The 25,585-nt window shown below is 41.3% G+C and overlaps 1 protein-coding gene across 6 annotated transcripts in view; it reads left to right on the top strand.

Annotated features, from left to right (window-relative positions):
- The window catches only part of FER (FER tyrosine kinase), a 209,738-nt gene that overhangs the window by 125,412 nt on the left and 58,741 nt on the right, over window positions 1-25,585 (top strand). For all 6 annotated transcript variants that reach the window (XM_083151694.1, XM_083151692.1, XM_083151688.1 and 3 more), the window contains 3 exons: window positions 1,432-1,488; window positions 2,397-2,512; window positions 4,163-4,257. In XM_083151694.1, coding sequence (XP_083007820.1) covers window positions 1,432-1,488; window positions 2,397-2,512; window positions 4,163-4,257 — 268 coding nt within the window. The remainder of the gene's footprint in view (window positions 1-1,431; window positions 1,489-2,396; window positions 2,513-4,162; window positions 4,258-25,585) is intronic.

Raw genomic sequence — 25,585 nt, 5'->3', positions numbered from 1 at the left:
AGTTGTAATCCTAAAAAATTTCAGTGCAGAGACTGGCAAACCAGGAAAATTCTCAAGATTGCCATGTTTAGCGCTCCCGCCCCTCTGCCACGCCTCCATCTTACCCTGCTGGGGGGGCAGGGTCGGGCAGCGGCTGACATAGTGTTGGTTTTTTTTAAGGTAGCGCTCCCCCCCTAAAAAACTCACACAGTGGGGAGCGCTGCCTTAAAAAAAAAAAAAAAACACTACTGAAGGGCTTAATGTGACTGTTCTAATCTGGAAAAAATATAAGACCTTTGCTGTACATTGTGATTTCAAATGTTTTAGATCTTACATCCATAAATTATTTTTTTATTTATTAACAGTTCATTTATATAGCGCAGCAGGTTTTGTTCCACTTTTCAGTTGGAAACAAGATAAAACAAACAGGGTAGTTACAGACCATTACAAAATGGTAGGAATACAAAACACTGGAAGGTTTAAAATATTTGTGGAAATTACCTAACTATAACAGATGGTAATTCTCGTTATTGACTACTAAGCCCAAACTTTTAAATCCACATTTGAGCCATAAATATAAAATGTTTAGTTCAGCATTAATCCAACGTTCCAAATTGTTCAGCTTGAAAATAAAATATTACGCTCATTTACACATCTCTGGATCCCCTCCCAAATCCTGTGGATAAACACTAAAGTCAATAGATTTGTTGTGATCTCAATGGCCTTGATTCTCTTTATCAATTTGCCAATCAAACATTGATTATTTTTTTATTCAGTCTGCACCAATATAACAAACTCAAACATTAAGTATGAATTGTCCTTTAAAGAACCTTCCACCTAAAAACACTAAAAAGCGTTAAGGTCCATACACACTGGGCGACTATGCCCAGCGTGTATGGACAGCGATGATCGCATTCATCGCTGCGGGGAAAGCCACTAAGTGCATACACACTGAGCAGCTTTCCCCCTGCCCAGTGCCGATGGAGGGGGGGGGGGGGGGGGGCGGCGTTGCATAGTGGAGCGCTATGCAAAGCCGTCCTTAAAGTAGCTCATCTGCTGGTATAACCAACAGATAATCGGCTTTCCCGGCGATGTTGCTTCACTTAAAACAAAAGGGAAAGAGTATTAACTTTACAAACACACACTTTTCTCCTACCATGTAGATAGTTTCAGAAATGTGAAGCAAGTGGCACCATTACCAGATCACTGGGAGATGGTATATACTGTGCCGTTCTTAGATGAATGCCATCTTGCTGTAGGCTTTCTCTGCAAAAATTAAATTACTGCAATGTAGCTTTTAATATCCTGTTGTGACCATATTTTACAAGCTTTTAAAGTGGTTCTAGCAATATGGTACTAATTGTTATAGACTCTGTTTTTCCGCCAAGTGCTTATTAAATCTTTCATGTGGTATACGAGGATATGACTTCATTTTTTATTTTATTTTTTCAGGATAAAAAATGGATTCTAAATCATGAAGATGTTACACTTGGAGAATTACTAGGCAAGGTATGTAAATGTCATCACACACATACAGTATGTTCACATACTTCTTGCCTCAATAGGCCGGCAGTGGGGAGACGCATGGCGTAAAAGCAAAACTGGATTTTTAGTTGCCATGCGATATGACTAGGCTGCATCCGGAAACTCTGCTGATCAAGGCTCAAGAATAGATAAAATTGAAGGTGATAAAGCACCAGCCAATCAGCTCCTTACTGTTAAGTTACAGACTGGGTTTGAAAATGACAGTTAGGGGCCAATTGGCTGGTGCGTTATCACCTTTGACTTTATATCCTCTCCAGGCTTAATACATCTGCCGCTAAATTACTGCCTTCTTGCTTATCTTTTATTCTAAGCATTCGCATGATGGCACTGCCCGTCACATCCGCTGTATCCTTACTATTACTGTCACTGCCTAAAAATGGGATTGGCACACTTACCTCCTGAAATACTTTGTGCTTTGGTCATTGTAATGATTGATTGACAATAGTCTGCTCTATCCTCACTACACTCATCCTTAGATTTGTTCATTATGCTTTTGTTTTTCTGGACCCCATTCTTTTCTCTGGTTCTTCAGTATTTGGCATTGGTCCTTTTTATAGGAAAACCAATTTTCATTATACATAGTTTTTATTATTTGTTTGATTATATGCCTTGCTATTTTGTTGACTTTTGCAATCAAAAAGAAAACATGTTATGGAGATCAATATCAATTATATATTATGTATGCCTACTCCTGAATCATCATAATCTGTAGTCATTTTACAAAGCATTCTCCATTCCAATTCGGGTAAAGTACAGCAGGAAAGGTAAAAAGTGCATATGCATTTCTAGCACATCTGTTGCCTTTTATCTTCTGTGTTAGCTTTGTTCTGATCTGGCACTAATTTGAATATGAATTGTATTTGTTATTACAGGGAAACTTTGGTGAAGTTTACAAGGGAACATTAAAAGATAAAACACCAATTGCCGTGAAAACATGCAAAGAAGATCTTCCTCAGGAACTGAAAATAAAGTTTTTATCTGAAGCCAGGTGGGATTATTTGAAGTGATTGCATACAGTATGTATTCTGTATGACTTGTCCTTGGGCAAACACATAGCCGTTTTTTTTTTTTTTTTTTAAGTGCATTCTAACCATGATTGAATGGCCAGTTTGGTCATCCTAAAGGCTCCCATCTACTAGTGTTATATGACCTGTTTTCTTGCTATTTAGACGCATTGCTGCAATGCATTGTATAAAAACTAGCAAATTGCATGTCTTTTTCCTGAAATTGTGATGAGACGCGCTCCTGAGCACCTTGCATCTCAATCACAGATCTCACTGGCTGCCATAAATATTTCTCGCAATTGCACCTAAATAGGTGCACATCGCAGTGCATTTGTGTCACCTGCAATGCGATCACATGGGATTACTAGGAGGAAAGTTTATACATGATAATAGCCCATCCTACCTGATGTATGTCATGTGTACGTCACAGGTAAAAAATGTCCTTTGAGATTTATCACATCAGATTGATCACCGTAGGATAGATTGCATGTATAAATCTGATGTAAAATAACCATGCAAGTAGCAATCACATTAAAAGCCGCTACGGGAAGGTCCGGCACACATTGCAAGAAAGACGCATCACACTTATTGCTGAACGAGGTCGCACTAGTTATGGCCTATGTTGTTTGCTGCTATTTACTTCATGCGTTGTAAACACTTGGTGTAATCTGAGTATTTTTAAATTAAACTTTGGACATTGCCGTCTACAGGGAGATATATATTGTGCCATGGAGAGTGATAAAGTACCAGCCAATCTGCTCCTAATGAACATCATGATAATGTAATCTTGCTGTGCGAATGTAAACTATAACAGAAAGTAGTTTGTTTTAAAATCTTCTAAGCTCTTTCTTCAGTGTGCACAAAGGGGTTTTTCTCTCTGTAAACAACTCCCCCCTTGGTCCTGATTAACTACACTACAACACTACATAAAGTGTGTTGCCCTCTGGGCCCTTGAGTACAAGGGCTGGTTGGTACATAATGATTCCTCTGAAAGCAATGTGCAATGAACTAGGAGTTGTCTATTGCTGGTGTGGGAGCCGGATAAATCAACAATAATCGGGTTTCTTCGACATCAGAATCCAGACTGTCGGGCTCCTGATAGTCGGCATTCCAATGTCAGAGAGACTGTTGGAATTATTATTATTATTCCCCACTTACATTGGCTTACTCAGGCTCCTGACCGTTGGGATTCCGATGCCTGAGAAACGACTGTCAGAATCCCGGCTGTCGGAGGGTTATAACATACACGCTGTTTTATAGAGTTCTTGGGAAGACCTGTGCAGTAGAAATGCAATGATGTTCTGTGAATGGACTGATTCCACCAGCACGTAGTCATGGCATAAGGAGGCTCCCTGTATCATTTAAAGGGGGAGACACCCTAAGTGCTATACATTGAGGAATATATGTTTTATAGATTGATTATGAGAAGTGGCCCCTGGGTTTTAAGTATGCTTGTAAATCAGTTTATAGGAACATACAGTACATGCTTGCCTAATGGTTCTAGCAGACTGTCTGCCTGCTGCCACTGTGTTTAGGTGATTTATACACCATTTGCATTGTGGGTAAATGTTTAAGATAAATAATTCTCATTATCCACTTACTTTGTACTCTGTTCTGTTTTGTTATCTGTACAGAATACTGAAACAGTATGACCATGTCAATATTGTGAAACTTATTGGAGTGTGCACGCAAAGACAGCCAATTTACATTGTCATGGAACTTGTGCCGGGTAAGTTCATTTCTAGAAGTTCATTTTGAATGTACTGTAGAACAGACAGGCTGTATAATGATTTCATTAGCATACCAGTAAATCTGTTTTTGATTTACTGTACGTTGGTTGCTATTCGCAGATATTCATCCAGTGGGCATAGATTTAAGTGTTACGGCTCACACAAATCCACACTCACTTTCTGCAGCATCACCAAAAATTATCTCTTGTTATCGTCTGTGATATTTTCCCCTTGTAAGGTTTTTATTTTATTTCCGGCCAATTTAGTTATTTTACGCTCTCTCTCTCTCTCTCTCTCTCTCTCTCTCTCTCTTGTGTAAGTAGAAAAGCATATATATAAAGCCAACAGTGAGAGCCCAGGCTTACTGTGCTTTAGGTATTCTACCTTTGGTGATATCTCTTGCTTGTAGTTGTCTTTTCAGCGCAGAGGTCAGTTAATTGTTCAAATATATTGGGATGCCATTGTGTGAATCTTGATCAACCATTCCATTGAGGGATGCTTTGACTTACATCATTGTTGTAGTAGTATAATTTCGTATATACAACAAAGTGTTGCTAGGGACAGTTTACAAACCACTTGCCACAATAAAAGTGTGTTCAAACATTGTATTGAATACAATTGTATTGTGGAAAGTATTGCCGTTTATAGACTGCCTCTTGCAGCCAGGCTGCCACCTCACAGACAGAGATTGGGAGAATGTAGAGGGGAACCAGTGAGTCAGACAGTGGGGTATGAAGGGCTCTGGGAAATGTATGGCATTATTCAATTATATAGCGATGATTTATTTATTAACAGGTTTTTATATAGCGCACACAAATTCTGCAGCGCTTTACAGAGCATAAGAGATTACATTATTATTATTATTATTATTATGATAAGTGTTGACATTATTATGTGATATATGAGTGCATGTTATTGTATAGTTTTTTTGTTATTACTAATCATTTATTTACATAATTACTTATTTTTTACTAAGTGGTAATGTGTGCTAAATCATTCTTCGTTTTCACCCATAAAAGTAGATAGCAACCTAGTTGAAGTTGGCTTTGTCTTTTTGAGATGTGCTTATAATTTATCAAGCCCTATTATTGGGAATTCTCTTGAACCTGCAGCTTTGTAGTTCAAGGCAGCAATGGAGTTCTCTAGTTATTGTAGTAGTAGTTAGTATTGGGTCCTTTCACATGCAATTTATTGCATTTGCCCCTGTTCCGCGGTGCAGGGGGAGGGGGGGTTCAGTCCCAGGTCAGAAGGGCAGCAGGTCCGACCTCTGACCCAAGGGGTATGACAAACGCATCCGATTTGGGCAGATTTCTCTTGGCCCCATCCGTTCATGATGGGTCAAATTGGCCCAAACCGGAGCAGTGTATGGGGACCCTTACTGTTTCAGATGTTTTCCTATTTATAGCTTTTCTTTGAAAAATTCTCTAACATACAGGGTTTTTCCTTAACAAAACCAGAAACCACCTATAAATGATGACTCTTTATATAAGCTTTCGTAAGAGCGTATTTTAAATAGAATACAGTGGACATATGCTTATTTTTGTTTTGTCTTGTTGTTTGGCAGTTACCTTAATGTCTGTCATTCTGGATACCAAAACATGCATAGCAGTCATTCACAATGCTGTGACCAGAAGTTAAATTGTTTTTTCCTTACATTCTTTATTGGGATTTGATTAAGCTTATAGCATGATAAATCTCCCAGGCAGTGGCAGAATACATGGGCCAATGTAGACAAAGTTTTTTGCTGTCAAATGTGACCTTAGAAAACCTCTTTCGCATCCATTATATGACAACCTTTATGTCCCAATTAAGGAGGTCACATGGAGAAGATTGTTGTCTTACCTAGAGAATAGAGTGTGAGATTAAAGCAATAATGTTGTTTCCAGGTTGCAGGTCCTGTAGGAACAGAAGACATTTGTTACTAGAGAGCAGTGTAGCCAGGTAGAGATTACTTGTCCTAGTGTTTTTTTTTTTTATTGTATTGGAAAATGCTTTTAAAGAAGTAATATTATGGAGCATATTTATTAATGTTGTTTCATTTTACATTACAGTGATGTTTATTCCATTGGTAGCAAAATTCATAGTTTGTTAGTTTGTATTGTTCCAAGATAAGGTTATATGTTTTTTTGGTACTCTTTACCTAGAACGGCGCCCACGATATTGATCTTAGGCATCGCAAGGTAAAAAATCACGTCGGTCGCATCGCATGCGACCAATAAATCGCATGCGATGCGACCGACGCGATTACCGCGATTTTACATGGGGAACAATGTTAAATGGCCCAATTGACCCGATTTTACATAGGGAACAATGTTAAATGGCCCACAGACCCCAAATATCCACCCTGAAGTGTGAAATGGCCCCCCCTAATTGTTAATGCCACCCCACGATCAACGTCAACCCGAAGCGTGGCGGTACGCGTCCTCCGACCTTTTCATACCCCCACTATCCACGTCGGCGTGGAGTTGAGAATAGAAAGTGTGGCGAGCCACCGAGCCCGAAGCGTGGCGAGCGTACGCGCATACCTGTGAAGCCCGCGAGGGGACGCGGATACCTGTGAAGGTATCCGCGTCCCCTCGCGGGGTACGCTGCGCTCGCCACGCTTCGGGCTCGGTGGCTCGCTGCGCTCGCCACACTTTCTATTCTCAACTCCATGCCGACGTGGATAATGGGGGTATGAAAAGGTCGGAGGATGCGTACCGCCGCCCCTCGCGGGCTCGCTGCGCTTGCCACGCTTCGGGTTGACGTTGATCGTGGGGTGGCGTTAACAATTGGGGGGCCATTTCACACTTCAGGGTGGCTATTTGGGGGTCTGTGGGCCATTTAACATTGTTCCCTATGTAAAATCGGGTCAATTGGGCCATTTAACATTGTTTCCTATGTAAAATCGCGGTAATCGCGTTGGTTGCATCGCATGCGATTTTTTGGTCACATGCGATGCGACCGATGCGATTTACATTTTAACATGCATTTCTATGTAAAATTGCAGGCATCGCATCGGTCACATTGCATACCATTATAATAGCATGCGATGTACATGTGATGCCCGCAATGGGCGCCGTTCTAGGTAAAGAGTACCGTTTTTTTTCTTAAAGCTAGCAAGCAAAACACAAACCCTGCTTTTTATTCAATGATTATCCAGTCCAAAAATCAGTCCTAGGCTGCTTGTGGGTAAAAATGCATATGGCATATACTATTACTAGTAAGTCCGCTCGAAGCAAATGCTTCTAAAGCTAGTCTGCTAGCTTGTGATTGTCTCTGTGTGCATATGTGAGAGAGAAACATGTAGTTTCACTCGCTGCCAACAGATGGCAGTGTTTTTGTAGACACACAATCAGACATACAAATATATATATATATATATATATATATATATCCTGGAACAGGTTGGCACTCACCTGGGGTTGCCTTCTAATGGTCCCTCGTCACAATGGAGCCATACAATACATCCTCACAATAAAGATGGCACTCACCAGGGCTTGATAGCTCATATCAGAATTGCTGCTTTAATTCATCAGCAAAGTGCACACTAATACATGTCAGGTCGACGTTTCGGCCACGGAGCGTGGCCTTACTCATGACCATATCAAGAGACAGACCCTCAGTCTGTCTGTTGATGTGGTCATGAGTAAGGCCATGCTCCGTGGCCAAAACATCGACCTGACATGTATGTATTTATGTGCACTTTGCTGATGAATTAAAGCAGCAATTCTGATGTGAGCTATAAAGCCTTGGTGAGTGCCATCTTTATTGTGAGGATTATATATATATATATATATATATATATATATATATATATATATATATATATATATATATATATATATATATATATATATATATATATGGACCACGCTGTAGTGCCTGCCGCACTGCACGGACTCCGGCCTTGTGAGGTATCACAGTGTACAATGAGGCCACGTCATGTGTGGCTAATATGCAATCATCATTTAACTCCACAAGGCCCCTCAGGAAGTCCCCAGTGTCTTTGATATAACTCGATACCACCTGGACACACGGCTGCAAATAAAAATCAACCAACTGTGCCAGGGGTTGTAGAATAGACCCACAAGCTGAAATGATGGGCCTTCGTGGGGGGTCCTGGAGTGTCTTGTGGATCTTTGTTAGAGAATATAATAGTGGGCATTTTGGATGTTCAACCACCAAAAACTTATAAGTTTTTGTTGGTTGACCATCCAAAATGCCCACTATTATATTCCCTACCAAAGATCCACAAGACACTCCAGGACCCCCCAGGAAGGCCCATCATTTCAGCTTGTGGGTCTATTCTACAACCCCTGGCACAGTTGGTTGATTTTTATTTGCAGCCGTGTGTCCAGGTGGTATCGAGTTATATCAAAGACACTGGGCACTTCCTGAGGGGCCTGAGGGGTCTTGTGGAGTTAAATGATGATTGCATATTAGCTACACTTGACGTGGCCTCGTTGTACCTCGTTGTACACTGTGATACCTCACAAGGCCGGAGTCCGTGCAGTGCGGCAGGCACTACAGCGTGGTCCATACAGTGGGCCCCCGATTGAATTTATTTGTGATCTGATTATGAAGGTGCTAACGTTGAACCATTTCCAATACCAGGGCGAGCATTTTATGCAAACGTCTGGTACGGCGATGGGTTCCAACCAGGGTTCGCCAACATTTTTATGGCGGAATTTGAAGAGGTCCACATCTTGTACAAGTATGCTGCAAATATAGTACATTACAAAAGATTTATTGATGACTTATTCATGGTCTGGAAGGGGACGGAGGAGTCTTTTCTAGCTATGGTGGATCATCTAAATAAGCTGGACAGTCCAATTAAATTCACTGCTAAAGTGGATGCAGTTAAAATCGATTTTTTTGGGATGTTACAGTGATCAAAAAGGACTGCCATCTACAGTACACCTTGTACCGTAAATCAACAGATAGAAATGCCCTGTTATGGACAACAAGTCACCATCCTGAAAAGCTCAAGTCCAACCTACCTGTCTCGCAATTCTTATGCGGAACAACTCAGAGCTAGCACGAGCCGAGTTACAGCTGAAGGAATGTGCTGAGCGCTTTAAAGCAAGAGGCTATAGGACAAGCGATATTGATCGTTGCCCGATAAAGGCGAGAAAGATAAATGAGGACTCTAGTACTGATGGGCGCAAACGCGACAATTCGAACCGGATGACCATTGTAATGAAATGCAACAGTGGGTACAATAGTGTCACTAAAGCAGTTCATAAGCATTGGCCGTTACTAGCGACTGATCCTGCCTTTAAATCAGTGAGTCACACCCCGCCACTGATAGGAGCCAAGAGGGGTCAAAACCTCAAGGATATCCTGATGCGCCCAAACATGCGCCACACAAAAGATATGGGCAGTTGGCTTCAGCTCAAGAACGGCTGCTTCAAGTGCTTGAAATGCACCACATGTAGGGCACTCATCACGGGGAGTACCTTCTGCCATCCGCATTCTGGTCTAAAGATACAAATTAAAATCATCTTTTATGTACAATGGACCATGTGGTATATATCCTCAAATGTCCGTGTGGGCTCATATACGTGGGCAAGACCATACGGACCTTCAGGGAGAGGATGAACCAGCACCGGTCTTCCATCCGATTGGCGTATGCGACCTCCGGAACCGATAAACCGGTTGCAGCCCATTTCCTCAGACTCAAACATCAAATATCGGCTATGTCCTACATGATAATAGACTGGGTACCACCTCTTGAACGAGGAGGGGGACCGTGGCCTCTTGCTTTTAAGAAAAGAAGCTAAATGGATTATGAGATTGGACACTATCGCCCCAAAGGGCCTGAACGAGTCTAACACTTTGAGTGTATTTTTGTGATTTTTTTCTGAATTATTATTAGGTTACTGCGCCTGGCAATATTTTTCGCACATGACGTTATCCGTGTGTTATATTCTTGTCTATTGTATATATATTTACATGTTTCTTATTTTTATTTTTAGTTTTTTCTTATGGGGGCACTTGTATAGTAAATGTTCCATTTATGGTCAGTTGAATGGTCCAAATCCAGTGTTCAAGGCATTTGTAAACAATAGTGCTATGCCGTAGATGACACTGTCATTCATGTATCATTATGCACAGATTGTCTTTAAAGCACAGATCCACTTTGATGGCATTATACTTGATAGGTATATAGGAGCAGTATAGGGCAATGCCATAGATGGCGCTATGATCTAAATATCATTATGCATAGATTTCTCATGATGATAAACAATCCGCCGATAAATATTGTGATTTACATAAGAACTTTCCAGAGATGCGCTTTGTCTACTTTTGCATATGAATTAGGGTTAATACCCTGATCATTCGAGGGGTGGAACGCAAATTTACGCTTTTTTAAAAAATCCCCTTCCGGCTAATGGAGCGCATCAGAGTAATGTGCAAGTCCTAATAGCCTCCACGACACTGCGGGCTGTTAATGACAGGTTCTGGTCCGCTTGCTGAGGCGAGACTTCCGCCTGCTGGAACGCAGATGAACCGCAAAACGGATGCGGAAGTCTGCATCTCTTTCACAACAATACGGGGCTGTAGTGACGATTTCCTGTCGGCGGTTCAGAGTGAGGTCTGGAACGCACGCCAGCGTTAATGACACGCATGGCTATTGCGAATATGCAGGTATACAGGTATCTGTGGATATTTTCTGTGCATGTTTTATATATGATTGCGGTGTCTTGATGGCAGATAGCATGCAGTGTAAATATAAAGTTCTTAGGGCTGTAGCAAGCCAGGTTTAATAACTTAATTGGATAACTTCCTGAATAATCTAATGGGAGTGGCTATGTGACGCTGGATTTGGGTATTTAAGGACCATTGGAATATATGGGTAGTTGCATGCAGAGGAGGCAGCAAAGGGGGTCTTGAAGAAGATCCAAGGAAGGACCGAAACGTTGACCTGTACCCACTGTCATCTGTCACTGTTATCGGTATGTGATTAAAATTGCTTCTGCAAGCAAATCCGGTGAGTGCCCCATCATTTTCTTTGAATACTGAAGACACCTGGATCACTGGGACTCTTTTTGGGTTGGCACCCTGGTTGTTGTTCCATATTTGGAGAGTGCTGTCCATACGGATTGGATTACAGTATATATATATATATATATATATCCGGGTTCAGGATGCTGACAAAAATTGCCTGAGGGTGATTGAAACGTTGATCCCTGATACCAGTCTTTTGTGGTTATTCCGTGAAATCCGTGGGAGTGCTGCCTCAAAACCCGGGTATTGTACTGTTTTGTGTTCCTACATTTGGACTGCATCTCCAGAGGCGGGCACCCAGGTATTTAAACTTATATTGTAAATGGAGAGCCGGTCTGCTGCATTGAGTGTCTTTGCATGCAATGTTTTTCTGCTTCTGCTGATTAAAATTATATGAGTCATACGGAGCTCACATATATATTTTATTTTTTCTGCAGTTAGGCTTTTGCTAGAGCTACAATATATCATGTTTTATTATTAAATGGTTTGGGAAATACACTTTAAAGGCATGTCCACTAATATATATGGTCATTATTTTTTACCTTTTGCTGAAATGTTCACTTGTTTCTCCAAACATCTGTGCCTATGTCGCAGATTTTCACAGCTTATTTTGCTTCTCACTTAGAAGAACACTTTCATAAGGAAAAGTACAGGAGTACACTGCTGGAATAATCTAGCAGTTCAGTGTGGTTTGGTTCCAATGTTTCATTTAGTGCCTAATATCCCACAACAAATGAGGATGGAATAGTTTGAGCTGCCCACTTAAACGGACGCCGAACACCCATTAATCCTGCAGAACGAGACTTATTTCCCTTAATTTGTCTCTTACTAGGGTTTGGAACCTGCTGGCAGATTACATAGCTGTAATATTAGTACACTGCACATTGCCCAGGAGATGATATGCTACATTACAGTAATGTCATTATCACCCTTTAGAGTTGGCCTAAAAAATGTTATTTATGAAAAAGTTCCTGGAGGAATTTTAAGTAAGCAATTGAAATATAGCTGTGGCAGAATGTTTCTTTCCCTTGCCTACAAAATGATTATGATTTTCCTCAGAAAACTTCAGATAATATGTGAACTTTATGTGTTCTGTTCGTTCTACTTAATGTTGAATTGTGTTCCCATAGTCTTTTTATCTGTGGTTCCTAAAATGCTCGTTGGTCATTTTGTCATGAAATATTAAACAGAAGGAAGTGTTCCATTGACTATTTTGTCTTACAAGTTTTTATGTTTTGTTTTATCATCTGGTTTTACTTTAGTAATATGTAGATCAATGTTAATTTTGATTTAAAAATATTAAATAAAAAAATGGTTGACAATAACTGCTATTAAATATGTACGGTATTGCTCCCATATATCATATCCCGATTAATGAATTACGTTTATTAGAACAACACATAATCATATTTTCTTCACTGCAGGTCATATTTTTTTTTCTACAAATCTAGAAACCATACTTTAAAAATTTGAAACCCCAAGTCCAGTGTTAATTTTGACAAGGATTGTAAATTTGGTTTAGTCATTGTCACTCTTTTTTTCATTTGTTTTCTTAAGATTTAATCAGTTGATCTCGTTTTTTTTTTATTTTTGTCTAATTTTAGTCCTAATATAAACTGTAGTCGACTAATTATTTCCCTTGAGGAGCTTAACCTTGATGACTGATGTTGGAAATGCCTCAAGTAATTGTAAAGGTGGCCATACATCAGATAGATCGATCTTAAGATCGATTGCGCTCATGATTGTGTCCAATTTCCCTTCAACTCCCCGCCAGTCCTTGGTGGTTTTTGGACACACAATGTGCACACAATCTGCATACAATCCATTTTACAATTAATTGAGATGGTAAGATTGGGTACAATGGGGGAGATGTATTAAGCCTAAACAAGAGATAAATGCAAGGGTGATAAAAAGAGATAAACATCCAGCCAATCAGCTCCTTACTGACTTTTTTCAAACACAGCCTGTAACATGGCAGTTAGGATGTGATTGACTGGACGTTTCTCTCTTTTTAACCCCTTCCTGACACAGCATGTTTTTGCCTTCCTGACAGAGCCCTTTTTTTCAAATCTGACAGGTATCACTTAAGTGGGGGATAACTTTTTTTTGCTTTTACTTATCCCAGTGATTTTGAGATTGTTTTCTCGTGACACATTGTACTTCAAGTTAGTGGTAAATTTTGGTCGATACAGTCTGTGTTTTTTGTGAAAAATACCAAAATGTCGTAAAAAAATTGAAAATTTTGCAATTTGCAAAATGTTAAATTTTCTGCTTGTGAGACAAATAATCATACCACTCAAAATAGTTAATAACTAACATAGACCATATGTCTACTTTATGTTTCCATCATTATTTCAACCTCCTTTTAATTTTTTTGGACACTAGGAGGCTTAAAATATGAATAGCAAATTCTCAAATTTTCAAGAAAATTTCAAACACTGATTTTTTTAGGGACCAGTTCAGTTCTGATGTGACTTTGAGGGACTTGTATGTGAGACACCCCCATAAATGATGCCATTTCAAAAACTGCACCCCTCACAGTATTCAAAACAGCATTTTGGAAGTTTGTTAACCCTTTAGGTGTTTCACAGGAATTAAAACAAAGTGTAGGTGAAATTTCAAAATTTCATTTTTTTTGCAGATTTTCAATTTTAATACATTTTTCTAAGGAACACAGTAGATTTTACTAGAGAAATGTGACTAAAAATTGATTCCCCCAATTCTTTTGTTTTCATAAATATTCTATATGTGGCCCTAGTGTGCACGTTGACCAAACCACAGGCTTCATAATAGAAGGAGCACCTACTTGATTTTGGAGCCTCCTTTTTATGAGATTATTTTTTAGGCACCATGTAGGTTTCTAGGCACCATAAGATGCTAAAAGTTAGGAACCCCCCCACAAGTGACCCCATTTTGCAAACTACACCCCTCAGGGAATTCATCTAGGGGTATAGTGTACATTTCAAACCCCCAGGGGTTTCACCAATTGTGGTACAACTGGGCAGTGAAAATGAAAAATTATTTTTTTTTACACAAAAATGCAGTTCTGGCTCCAAATATTTCATTTTCACAAGGAATGAAGGAGACAAAGCACCCCAAAATCTGTGCCCCAATTTCTCCCGAGTACGGCAATGCCTCACATGTGACCAAAAAATACCATTTGGGTGCATGGCAGGACTCAGAAGGGAAGGAGTGATATTTGGATTTTGCAGCTCAGATTCTGGTGGAATGTTGGTAGGTGCTATGTCGCATTAGCAAGACCCCCGAAGCACCAATACAGTGGAACCCCCCCACAAGTGACCCCATTTTGCAAACTACACCCCTCAGGGAATTCATCTAGGGGTATAGTGTACATTTCAAACCCCCAGGGGTTTCACCAATTTTGATACAACTGGGCTGTGCAAATGAAAAATTACATTTTTTACACAAAAATGCAGTTCTGGCTCAAAATTATTCATTTTCACAAGGAATGAAGGAGACAAAGCACCCCAAAATCTGTGCCCCAATTTCTCCCGAGTACGGCAATGCCTCACATGTGACCAAAAAATACCAGTTGGGTGCATGGCAGGACTCAGAAGGGAAGGAGTGATATTTGGATTTTGCAGCTCAGATTCTGGTGGAATGTTGGTGGGTGCTATGTCGCATTAGCAAGACCCCCGAAGCACCAATACAGTGGAACCCCCCCACAAGTGACCCCATTTTGCAAACTACACCCCTCAGGGAATTCATCTAGGGGTATAGTGTACATTTCAAACCCCCAGGGGTTTCACCAATTTTGATACAACTGGGCTGTGCAAATGAAAAATTACATTTTTTACACAAAAATGCAGTTCTGGCTCAAAATTTTTCATTTTCACAAGGAATGAAGGAGACAAAGCACCCCAAAATCTGTGCCCCAATTTCTCCCGAGTACGGCAATGCCTCACATGTGACCAAAAAATACCAGTTGGGTGCATGGCAGGACTCAGAAGGGAAGGAGTGATTTTTGGATTTTGCAGCTCAGATTCTGGTGGAATGTTGGTGGGTGCTATGTCGCATTAGCAAGACCCCCGAAGCACCAATACAGTGGAACCCCCCCACAAGTGACCCCATTTTGCAAACTACACCCCTCAGGGAATTCATCTAGGGGTATAGTGTACATTTCAAACCCCCAGGGGTTTCACCAATTTTGATACAACTGGGCTGTGCAAATGAAAAATTACATTTTTTACACAAAAATGCAGTTCTGGCTCAAAATTTTTCATTTTCACAAGGAATGAAGGAGACAAAGCACCCCAAAATCTGTGCCCCAATTTCTCCCGAGTACGGCAATGCCTCACATGTGACCAAAAAATACCAGTTGGGTGCATGGCAGGACTCAGAAGGGAAGGAGTGATATTTGGATTTTGCAGCTCAGATTCTGGTGGAATGTTGGTGGGTGCTATGTCGCATTAGCAAGACCCCCGAAGCACCAATACAGTGGAACCCCCCCACAAGTGACCCCATTTTGCAAACTACACCCCTCAGGGAATTCATCTAGGGGTATAGTGTACATTTCAAACCCCCAGGGGTTTCACCAATTGTGGTACAACTGGGCAGTGAAAATGAAAAATTTAATTTTTTACACAAAAATGCAGTTCTGGCTCAAAATTTTTCATTTTCACAAGGAATGAAGGAGACAAAGCACCCCAAAATCTGTGCCCCAATTTATCCCGAGTACGGCAATGCCTCATGTGTGACCAAAAAATGGCAGGACTCAGAAGGGAAGTAGTGATATTTGGATTTTGCAGTACAGATTCTGGTGGAATGTTGGTGGGTGCTATGTCGCATTAGCAAGACCCCCAAAGCACCAATACAGTGGAACCCCCCCACAAGTGACCCCATTTTGCAAACTACACCCCTCAAGGAATTCATCTAGGGGTATAGTGTACATTTCAAACCCCCAGGGGTTTCACCAATTTTGATACAACTGGGCTGTGCAAATGAAAAATTACATTTTTTACACAAAAATGCAGTTCTGGCTCAAAATTTTTCATTTTCACAAGGAATGAAGGAGACAAAGCACCCCAAAATCTGTGCCCCAATTTCTCCCGAGTATGGCAATGCCTCCTATGTGACCAAAAAATACCAGTTGGGTGCATGGCAGGACTCAGAAGGGAAGGAGTGATTTTTGGATTTTGCAGCTCAGATTCTGGTGGAATGAATGGTGGGTGCTATGTGGCATTAGCAAGACCCCCGAAGCACGGTGAAATGATGAACCTAATAATCCATAGATGTGTGGTATATTTTAAAACACTCCTTTATACATAGGCCGGGTTTGTCGGGGCAAGTTTCACAGTGGAAAATAGTATCCTTTCTTATTCCCTTTTTATAGCAAACTTTGCACCTTTTTTGTGTCCTGCCCTTTCTTGCAGTGGAGGGGATTTCGTTAGGAAAATGCTGCCCTGGTACAATACGGGGGCCAGTACTAGAAGTACTGGGGCCCTCTGCCTGCTGGTTCCCAAATATTAGGCCCTTTATGACTTCCTCTTGAAAGTGCATAAATGTCCCCCTCTGGCTGGTAGAACGGAATAGCACGTAAGAGTTATACAGTGCCATCTGGATGATATACACGGCCAGCTTCTTGTACCAGATTTTTGTTTTCCGCAGGGGACTGTACAGCTTCAGTACCTGATCTGAAAGATCCACTCCGCCCATGTACTTATTGTAATCTAGGATACAATTCGGTTTTGAGGTGTGGGTACTGGTACCTCGTACAGGGATGGAGGTGGTACTGTCTCCATGAATTGTTGTCAGTATAAGGACATCCCTCTTGTCCTTATATTTGACCAACAACATATTTTCGGTGGATTGTGCCCTGCTTTCACCCCTTCTCAGTACTTGGGCAATGTGCGTTTTTGGGAGGCCTCTTTGGTTCTTGCGCACAGTACCGCAAGCTGCTGTACCTCTTGAACCAAGGGCCTTAAACAGGGGGATGCTAGTGTAAAAGTTATCCACATAGAGGTGATAACCTTTATCCAGGAAGGGGTGCACTAAATCCCAGACAATTTTTCCACTAACACCTACGAGGGAGGGGGGGCATTCTGGCTGTTCAATTCTTGAATCCTTCCCTTCATATACCCTAAACCTGTGGGTGTACCCTGAGGTGCTTTCACACAGTTTATACATTTTTATGCCATACCTTGCCCTCTTACTGGGAAGGTACTGGCGGAATTTAACCCTTCCTTTAAAATGTATAAGGGACTCGTCGATACAAATACATTTTTCAGGGATGTACATCTCTGCAAATTTGGCACTGAAATGATCAATGACCGGCCTGACTTTGAATAGCCGGTCAAAGGTGGGATCATCTCTGGGTGGGCACTGTGCATTATCGGTGTAATGTAAAAATTTAAGGATTGTCTCAAAACGAGTCCGAGTCATGGCCATACGGTAAAATGGGGTGCTGAACAGAACATCTGTACTCCAATATTGCCTAATTTCTGGCTTTTTTACTATGCCCATATGTAACACCAGACCCCAAAACGTCATCATCTCTACTGCATCTACAGGGGTCCACCTAGCAAATGATGACGTGGGGTTTTGAGCAATAAACTGCTGGGCATATAAATTACTTTGGTCCACCATTAAATTTATAAAATCATCAGAGAAAAATAATTTGAAAAAGTCAATTTCTCTGAGACCTGTTGAATCAAATTGGATTCCTGGGATGGCCAAAAACTCAGGAACCTGGGGCTCAAAATTGTCTGGTGGTGGGGTCCATACGGGATCAATCATTTGGGGGGGGTCTCAGCTGCTCTACGGGGGCGTCTTTGAGGGGGTCCCTCATCACTAGAGGAGGAAGAGGAGCTTAAGACGAATCCTTCAAATTCCCCGCTTGCATCACTGGCTGTGTCAGTCAGAGGCAAGCATGGCATATGCCTCCTCCGCTGAATACATTCTTCTGGATGACTGGGATGACATTTGGGATGACATTTGGGATGCCATTTTTATTTTTGTGTTTCTGTAAGTGTAATGTTTCAACACGTGTATAGTGTAGGGGGGGTACAAACTTTATTTCAACACGGGGGGTATGTAGTGTGTAGTGTGTATGTAGTGCAGAAAAAAAAAATACTTTATACAGGAATTTGATCCCAATAAAAAAAAAAAAAAATTGAAGGGGTTAAAAAAAAAAAAAAAAAAAGGTCCTGCGCCAAAAATTGAGCGCAGATGTTGGTCAGTAACGTCCGTCACTGAACAGCGCTCAAAGGCAACAGGACACCCACAAAAGCAACGTGGGTGTAAAAACAATTTAAAAAAAAAATACCACAGCACTCTCCAAAAAAAAAAAACAATTTAAAAAAACTGCAGAAAAAAAATTATATCAACCCTGTGCCAAAAATGCTGTTCAGTGATGTACGTCACTGATCAGCGGCCACAGGACACCCACAAAAGCACCCACAAAAGCAACGTTGGTGTAAAAACAAAACCCCACTGCACTCTCCAAAAAAAAAAAAAAACTGCAGATCAGTGATGCAGGCACACAAATGTGGGTGCCACCTGACAGGGTATATATATAAAAAAAAAACCTGGACCCCCAAAAAGTTGCTGATCAGTTAATTAATTTAAACTGATCAGCACAAAAGGAGGGGCAGCAGGGGGGGCAGCAGTCAGTTGCACAGGCAGCACAACCTTTGGTGCAACTGACAGGTATATATATAAAAAAAAAAAAAAAAAAAGTTGCTGATCAGCACAAAAGGGGTGCAGCAGACACAAAATATAGCACTCTCTATCACTCTCTATCACTCTCTGTCACTATCTCTCACGATCTGTGACTCTATGACACTGCAGCAGCAGGACACAGGAAGTCACAAGATCCAGGAAGCATCCAGCTGCTGGCAGCACGCTACCAGCGGTGATCAGCGGTGATCAGGTAAGTATCAGGCAAGGTTCAGGTATGTATAGCACGACAGAGTGGCCGGTGACCGCTCTGCACGCAATTCCAGACCGGAATGGCGTCTGCAGCGCAGTCACCGTTAGTTTAAATGACGCGCCTTGGCTGTGATTGGTCCGACGGACCAATTACAGCCTTGGGGGCAGGTGGGGTGAGGTGGGGTGAGGTGTGGTCATCACCGGTGACCCCCTCATGCCCCCTCACACCCGGCGGTGATTGACACCTGTGTTACCGAGCGTCTGATTCGCCGGTAACACAGGAAAACGCTGCGACTGGCTGTTCACATTGAACAGCCAATCACAGCGATCGCCGACGGGGGGGAGGCATCGCCACCCCCCCTGGGCATGCAGGGACATGTCTGCTGTCAGGGACAGCAGACATGTTTAAACTGTCCCCGCGTCTATAGACACGGGGACAGTTTAAAGTCATGACGTATATATACGTCATGTGTCGGGAAGTACATCCCGGCCATGACGTATATATAGGTCAAATGTCGGGAAGGGGTTAACCCTTGAATTTATCTGTTGTTAAGGCTTAATACATCTGCACCACTAACTTTCTGATGTATGGCCACCTTAAGCCAGTGGATGTGTACTAATCAAACCTTTTCCTGCTTCAGATGTATCTTCATACATTTAGCCTCAGTATTCTATGCCGAGTGAGTCACCAGATCCTGTGCAACTCTGCTAGCATCTGGTGTATTCATTTTATTTTCCATTAATGTAACTTAGATGGAACACAGGAGGCTGTGCCAATTTATTTGATATGCATTACTATACTATATTTGTGTATGAGAGGCAGATTTATTTATCTTTGTGAACCGATTAAGGGAATGGCTATAAAGTACCAGCCAATCAGCTACTAACTGCCAAGTTGCAGACTGGGTTTGAAAAATTACAATTAGGAGCTGACTGGATAGTGCATTATCACCAGCTGCTTTATCACTTCATCAGGCTCAATACATCTGCTCCAGAGTCTGTATATGAAGCCCAACAAAACTTGGTATAGAATAAACCTGGGGTAGCCAACCCTAGTCCTCGAGAGCTACCAACAGTGCATGTTTTGCAGGTCTCCTCACAGAATCACAAGTGAGCTAATTAGCTCCATCTGTGTATCTTTTAAAATGTGTCAGTGATTAATGAGTGCAGCTGTGCAGCAGCTAGGTTGTCTGGAAAATGTGAACTGTTGGTAGCTTTCGAGGGCTAGGGTTGGCTACCACTGGAATAAACCCACATGTGCTGCATCGTAGCTGTTCATATGCAGGTTCAGAGACTCAGTCGCACACAAATGTACATTATAAATGGCGCATATCAAATAATTCAGCACATTCTGGTGCACTCTAGCTGCTCACCTTTTGTGTCTAAGATACTAATGGGGTAGGATTAGTTTAACATCGTTTGGGCTTTTGGTTTTCAAAATGTTTCAAATATTTTGTTGTGACCACTTCTAGTCAAGCAGGTAATCAAATTATGGGGTGCGTACAACAGTAGGGGGTGATCCTCCATTTCCCTGACCCGCCGACTGGATGCGCTGAACAGACAGCTATGATCTGTTGGGGGATCGGGGATATTTAGCATGTAAAAAAGTCCTGGTTCTGCAATCTCCACCGGAATCGTGGAATCGGAGTTTTTAAAGCATTTTTAATATCCCAAATCCCCCGGCACTACGTTCTGGGGTTTGGAGAATTACCCTGATAAACAGCTGGTGTAATGGCCCCATTATAATATGTTTTCAAGAATGATTGAGTAGTCTAAGTACAATCTAGTGAATCCTTCAGGATCATGGCAGGGCAGTGTGGATTGGGAAAGAGGGCAGCTTGAGCTCAGAGTCCTGAGACTGCCAACGTCACTAAGGTGGGCATGCCCGGCACCTACGGAGGTGCTCGGCTTTCCCCAAGCTACCTGGTCAAGGTGAATAGATGCCATGTGCATGGTTATCTATTCATTCTGTGGTGGGGACCCATGGGCCCAGCTGTTTTGATGCATGGTTTGAGGAGTTTGGTGTGGAAGAATTTGACTGCCTGCATAGAACCCTGACCTCAACCCCATTAAGCATCTTTGGGATGAATTGGAGATTGCAAGTTAGGGCTTCTCATCCAACATCAGTGCCTGTCCTCATAAATGCTCTACAGAATGAATGGGCACAAATCCCCACATAAACACTCAAATCTTGTGAAAAGCCTTCCAAAAAGAGTGGAAGCTGTTATAGCTGCAAACGGGGGACCAACTCTATATTAACATATATTTATTTGAATCCAATATCCTTACAATCTCTGTTAATGTAGTGATCAGATGTCTAAAAAAAACCTTTTTTTTTAAATAGTATATTTATTACATGCCAGTTGGAGATACAGTAGGTTGCCAGATGATTATTGCAACAATATTATCACAGTGAAAATGTTTAAAAGAAGTGTATTTGTATAAATGACCACCAGATGGAGACCACATATAAATTAGTGGATATAAAAATGAAGGGCATATAATATAGAGCAATAATTATATACTGTGAATATCCACATATGAGTATATATTAAAACTACCAAATACTTTTGAAAAAGATGTACTACCATCTCAAAGGAGCGAGTTGCAACGAGCCCTAGTCACTAAAAATAGTCCAGGAACTTTGATGAGAAGGGTAGGAGGTGTCAGAAAAGGATGTTAGGGAGGGCAGGAGGCAAGGATAAACACATGAGGGCAAGGAAAAGCATAAGAAGAGTAATGACAAGTGTTAGTGTAAAGCAGGGGAAACAATTTAGTACCAAAAAGGTTGTCAGACCTTTAATCCTTAAGGTTTTGCAGCAAACTGTTGGAGCCCCAATCTTAAATGATGTATTGTGGAGGGTAAATCCAGAGGAGCACACAGACAGATTAGGAGTTTCAGACAGGACATTGAGCAAAGTTGAAACTGGAGAAGATTACTAGGTAGCTTCTATTGGATTTTCAGGCTCCAGAGACACTTTGGAGATGTGCAGATTGTTATTCAGAGACTCTGCAGAGGCTGGTCCCAAATAATACACACCACTGGGGGGGAGGGGCAAACAGTTGAGATCATATGCAACCTAAGGTGAGCTTCCCAGAGTACACCAGTTTATAAAGTCCAGGTGCAGGGGAAAGCCCAACAGGCAGCAGTTCTACAATCCCCCAAACTTAATACTTCCCCCTCTCCTCCCATTTGCAGGCAGCCAGATCTGTGTGCAAGAAGGCACATTTGTTCTACTCTTCCAGGTCTACTTAAACACCATTAGTTTAGATAAGATCCTAACAGGGAACAACAGCTAAATAAGCAGCTGATGATGTCCGGCGCTTTTTGAGACTGGTTCCTAAATAGCAAGAAAAGAAGTTATAGTTTCAAATGGCGCCACAGGTGAAAGAACAGAGTGTGGTTAGCACTATTATGAAGGGGTGGTGAATAGCAGTATAAATCCAAAATTATACTTCCATTCTTATGAGTGTAGTTCCATCATATTGTAACACCAATGATGATCATCTGATGATGCTCCCAAATATGTAAATTTGATTTGGGAGCATCATCAGATGATCATCATTGGTGTTACAATATGATGGAACTACACTCATAAGAATGGAAGTATAATTTTGGATTTATACTGTTATTCACCTCCCCTTCATAATAGTGCTAACCACACTCTGTTCTTTAACCTGTGGTGCCATTTGGAGCTATAACTTATTTTCTTGTTAATATTTGTTATTTGGAGGGTCTGTGGGAATATTCTCTATATAGAATTCCTGTGGCAGCCTAAGGAATCGCAGAACTAGGGGGAGCACACCCATATTTTGGTTCCTAAATAGCACCAGCTAAAAATGGGAGTAGTCAGTTCCCATAAAAAAAATACAAATATTAATCAGCGCTGTAATAACAAATATTATATCAAGTGATTTTGTTTTTGGTATTTAAAGAATAAAGCAAAATAAAGACACACATTAAAATTTCCACAACCTGGTAACTACATTAAACCTGCACTGTATTATGGTATTAACCAATATGAACGGGTATCTCCATATCCTATCAAAAACACAATCACTTGGTGTAATCATTTTCATTACAGCGCTGCTTATTATTTGTATTTTGTATGACCACAGAGAATTACAGCTAAATATAATCAGGTATAGTATCAGAAAGCAGAGAGAGTCACCCCCTTCAACCCCCATGCTGACTTTCGTGACAAAATAGGCAGCATATAGGCAACCACAAAAAGTGGTTGGACTCCAGTGTATATACAATATCTAGAGATAATATAGAATCCAGGCGCCTTTGAAAGAGCCTGACAAGAGAAAGATTTTAGATGAGTCTGGTAACTTGGGAGAACAGCAAAAGGCGGTACTACTCAATGCCCTGTCTGTTGTACGTCTTTTGGGTCACTAGGGGTTAAGGGTAGATGGCAGTTGGTTCAGTACTGGGTGTAAGGAGGAGGACAGCAGCCAGGGGGGTGGGGTTAGGATAGTGGCTGAGGCAATACTGTGGGCAAGGAGGGTTAAGGGCAGGCAGGACTGATGGTATAGAGGTGTTAAGGTTGGATAGCAGCTGGGGCAGTACTGGGAGCAAGGGTAAGGCAGTACTAATGGCATGGAGGTGGTAAGATTTGATTGGGACAGTACTGGAGAACAGTTCCGGTCTTCATTATTTTACGCCTGGCATAAACAAAGTACTGTGCGCAGTGCTAATTTGGTCAGATGTGTGATCCAGAATGTGCACTAATGGCCGGCACACATTGTGGTACATTACTTGCACTAAAGGGTAAAAGGTGATTGGCCAAGAAGTGCGCAAAAAAAAACACTTAGTGCAGCTAAACCCAAAAACACATAGCATAGAACCACCTTATACTACTCCACAGGTAATTATGGCAAATATAGGATGTGAAAGGAAAGGCTAGTGCTCCAAGAATAATTACGTAACAAGACAATTACACCTTGTGAGTAAAATTGTAAATAAAAGAATGCAAAACCGACATGAGATGAATGGTCATTAGTTGCAGATTCTTCAGTATTCCACAATTACATACGGATGTAACACTTTTTTACGTTTCTGGAATGCAGTATCTCTCCTATTAAACAATTAAGGAGAGAGAATAGAAACCAACATATCAATATCAATATGATAGAAAAGTTGTAATAAACACATTGCAATTACAAATAAATGACTTGTTTAAAAGTACAGAATAAGAAATCCCAGGCATACAGCAGGCAAATAGATGTTAAAGCAGTTCTCCAGCTCAAGTCCCTCAATTCGGAAAGAAGCCTCAGTCAGAGATCCGCAGCCAGCAAAAGAAGTACACACAGGGTCACAGGATATACACACGTATGATGCTCCTGAGAACTTTGGAGATGAGACGCGTTGACGTCGTATCCGCTTGGGTCATGCCCAGAATTCGCAGTCCACGAACCAGCACAATCTATTGCAAGCTGACTCACCAGGTCATCCCAGTGCAGCTGTATTTCCTACACAGGTCTGCTACGCTGCCCCCTCTGGCTGACGACCTCGCCAAATTCATCATAGTGCAGCTCCACTCTGTTTCACCGCTGCCCCTGGACATCCAGCTGCCGCCAGCTACAACACCAGCATGCAAGGAAATGAATCCAAGCTGCTGAACCATACTGTACAACGTGGCCGCCGGCCTTGAGCTGGATGGTGAGATCATTGGTGCCTTTACAGTTTGGCTTGGGGCTGCTGTTTGCTTCTCATAGCTGCTTGATAACTGCTTCATTCATGCCTTGCTAATTGACATTACCAATATAAGCATTCAACATGATTCTTTCTGGCAATAGATATTAATATTAATCCATAGTAATGCGATTAAGCTGGGACGCCAGCTTTATTCATCAATATACAAGTCCACACGTGCTAATCCTTCTAAACAAAAATCTGTTTTTCTTTTTATCATTGTGTCATTATATTGTTTTGTTTTTTATATGATTTCATTGTACTATAAAATTTTCTGATTGCATCCAGTATCTTGTGCACAGTGAGGGTTACTCAAAACTACTTTATTGAAGCAGCACATTGGGTTATCCCCAATTCATTGATAAATAAGCCCCATAATGTGCTCTATAGCAATGTGATGGGAGGGCGTAGTCTTGGCTCTTGTTAGCAACAGCTACAATTTTTTTTAAGCTTACAGATCAACTTTCTAAGCCTATATTTACTGTGCTAATTTCTGACCTATACATGTTATGACCATGTTAAATTCAAATTTAACAATATGTACTGCTCAAATGAACACCAAAGGGTTCATTTATTCTGGGGAGATGCCAACAATTATGGGCACTCTTATGCCGCTCACACAGGGTGATGTTGAACTGCACAGGGATATTGGTGATGCATGTGACGTTTTTAATGGTTTTAATTTTATAACTCTGTATGACTCATTCGCACGGGCTACCGATGTTGTGCGATAGTCACGCCGAGCG

Source organism: Crinia signifera, chromosome 1, assembly GCF_055691185.1.
Source record: "Crinia signifera chromosome 1, ASM5569118v1, whole genome shotgun sequence".
NCBI lineage: Eukaryota > Metazoa > Chordata > Amphibia > Anura > Myobatrachidae > Crinia > Crinia signifera.
The sequence above is the reverse complement of the archived record's forward strand: the minus strand, read 5'-3'. Positions and strand labels throughout refer to the sequence as shown.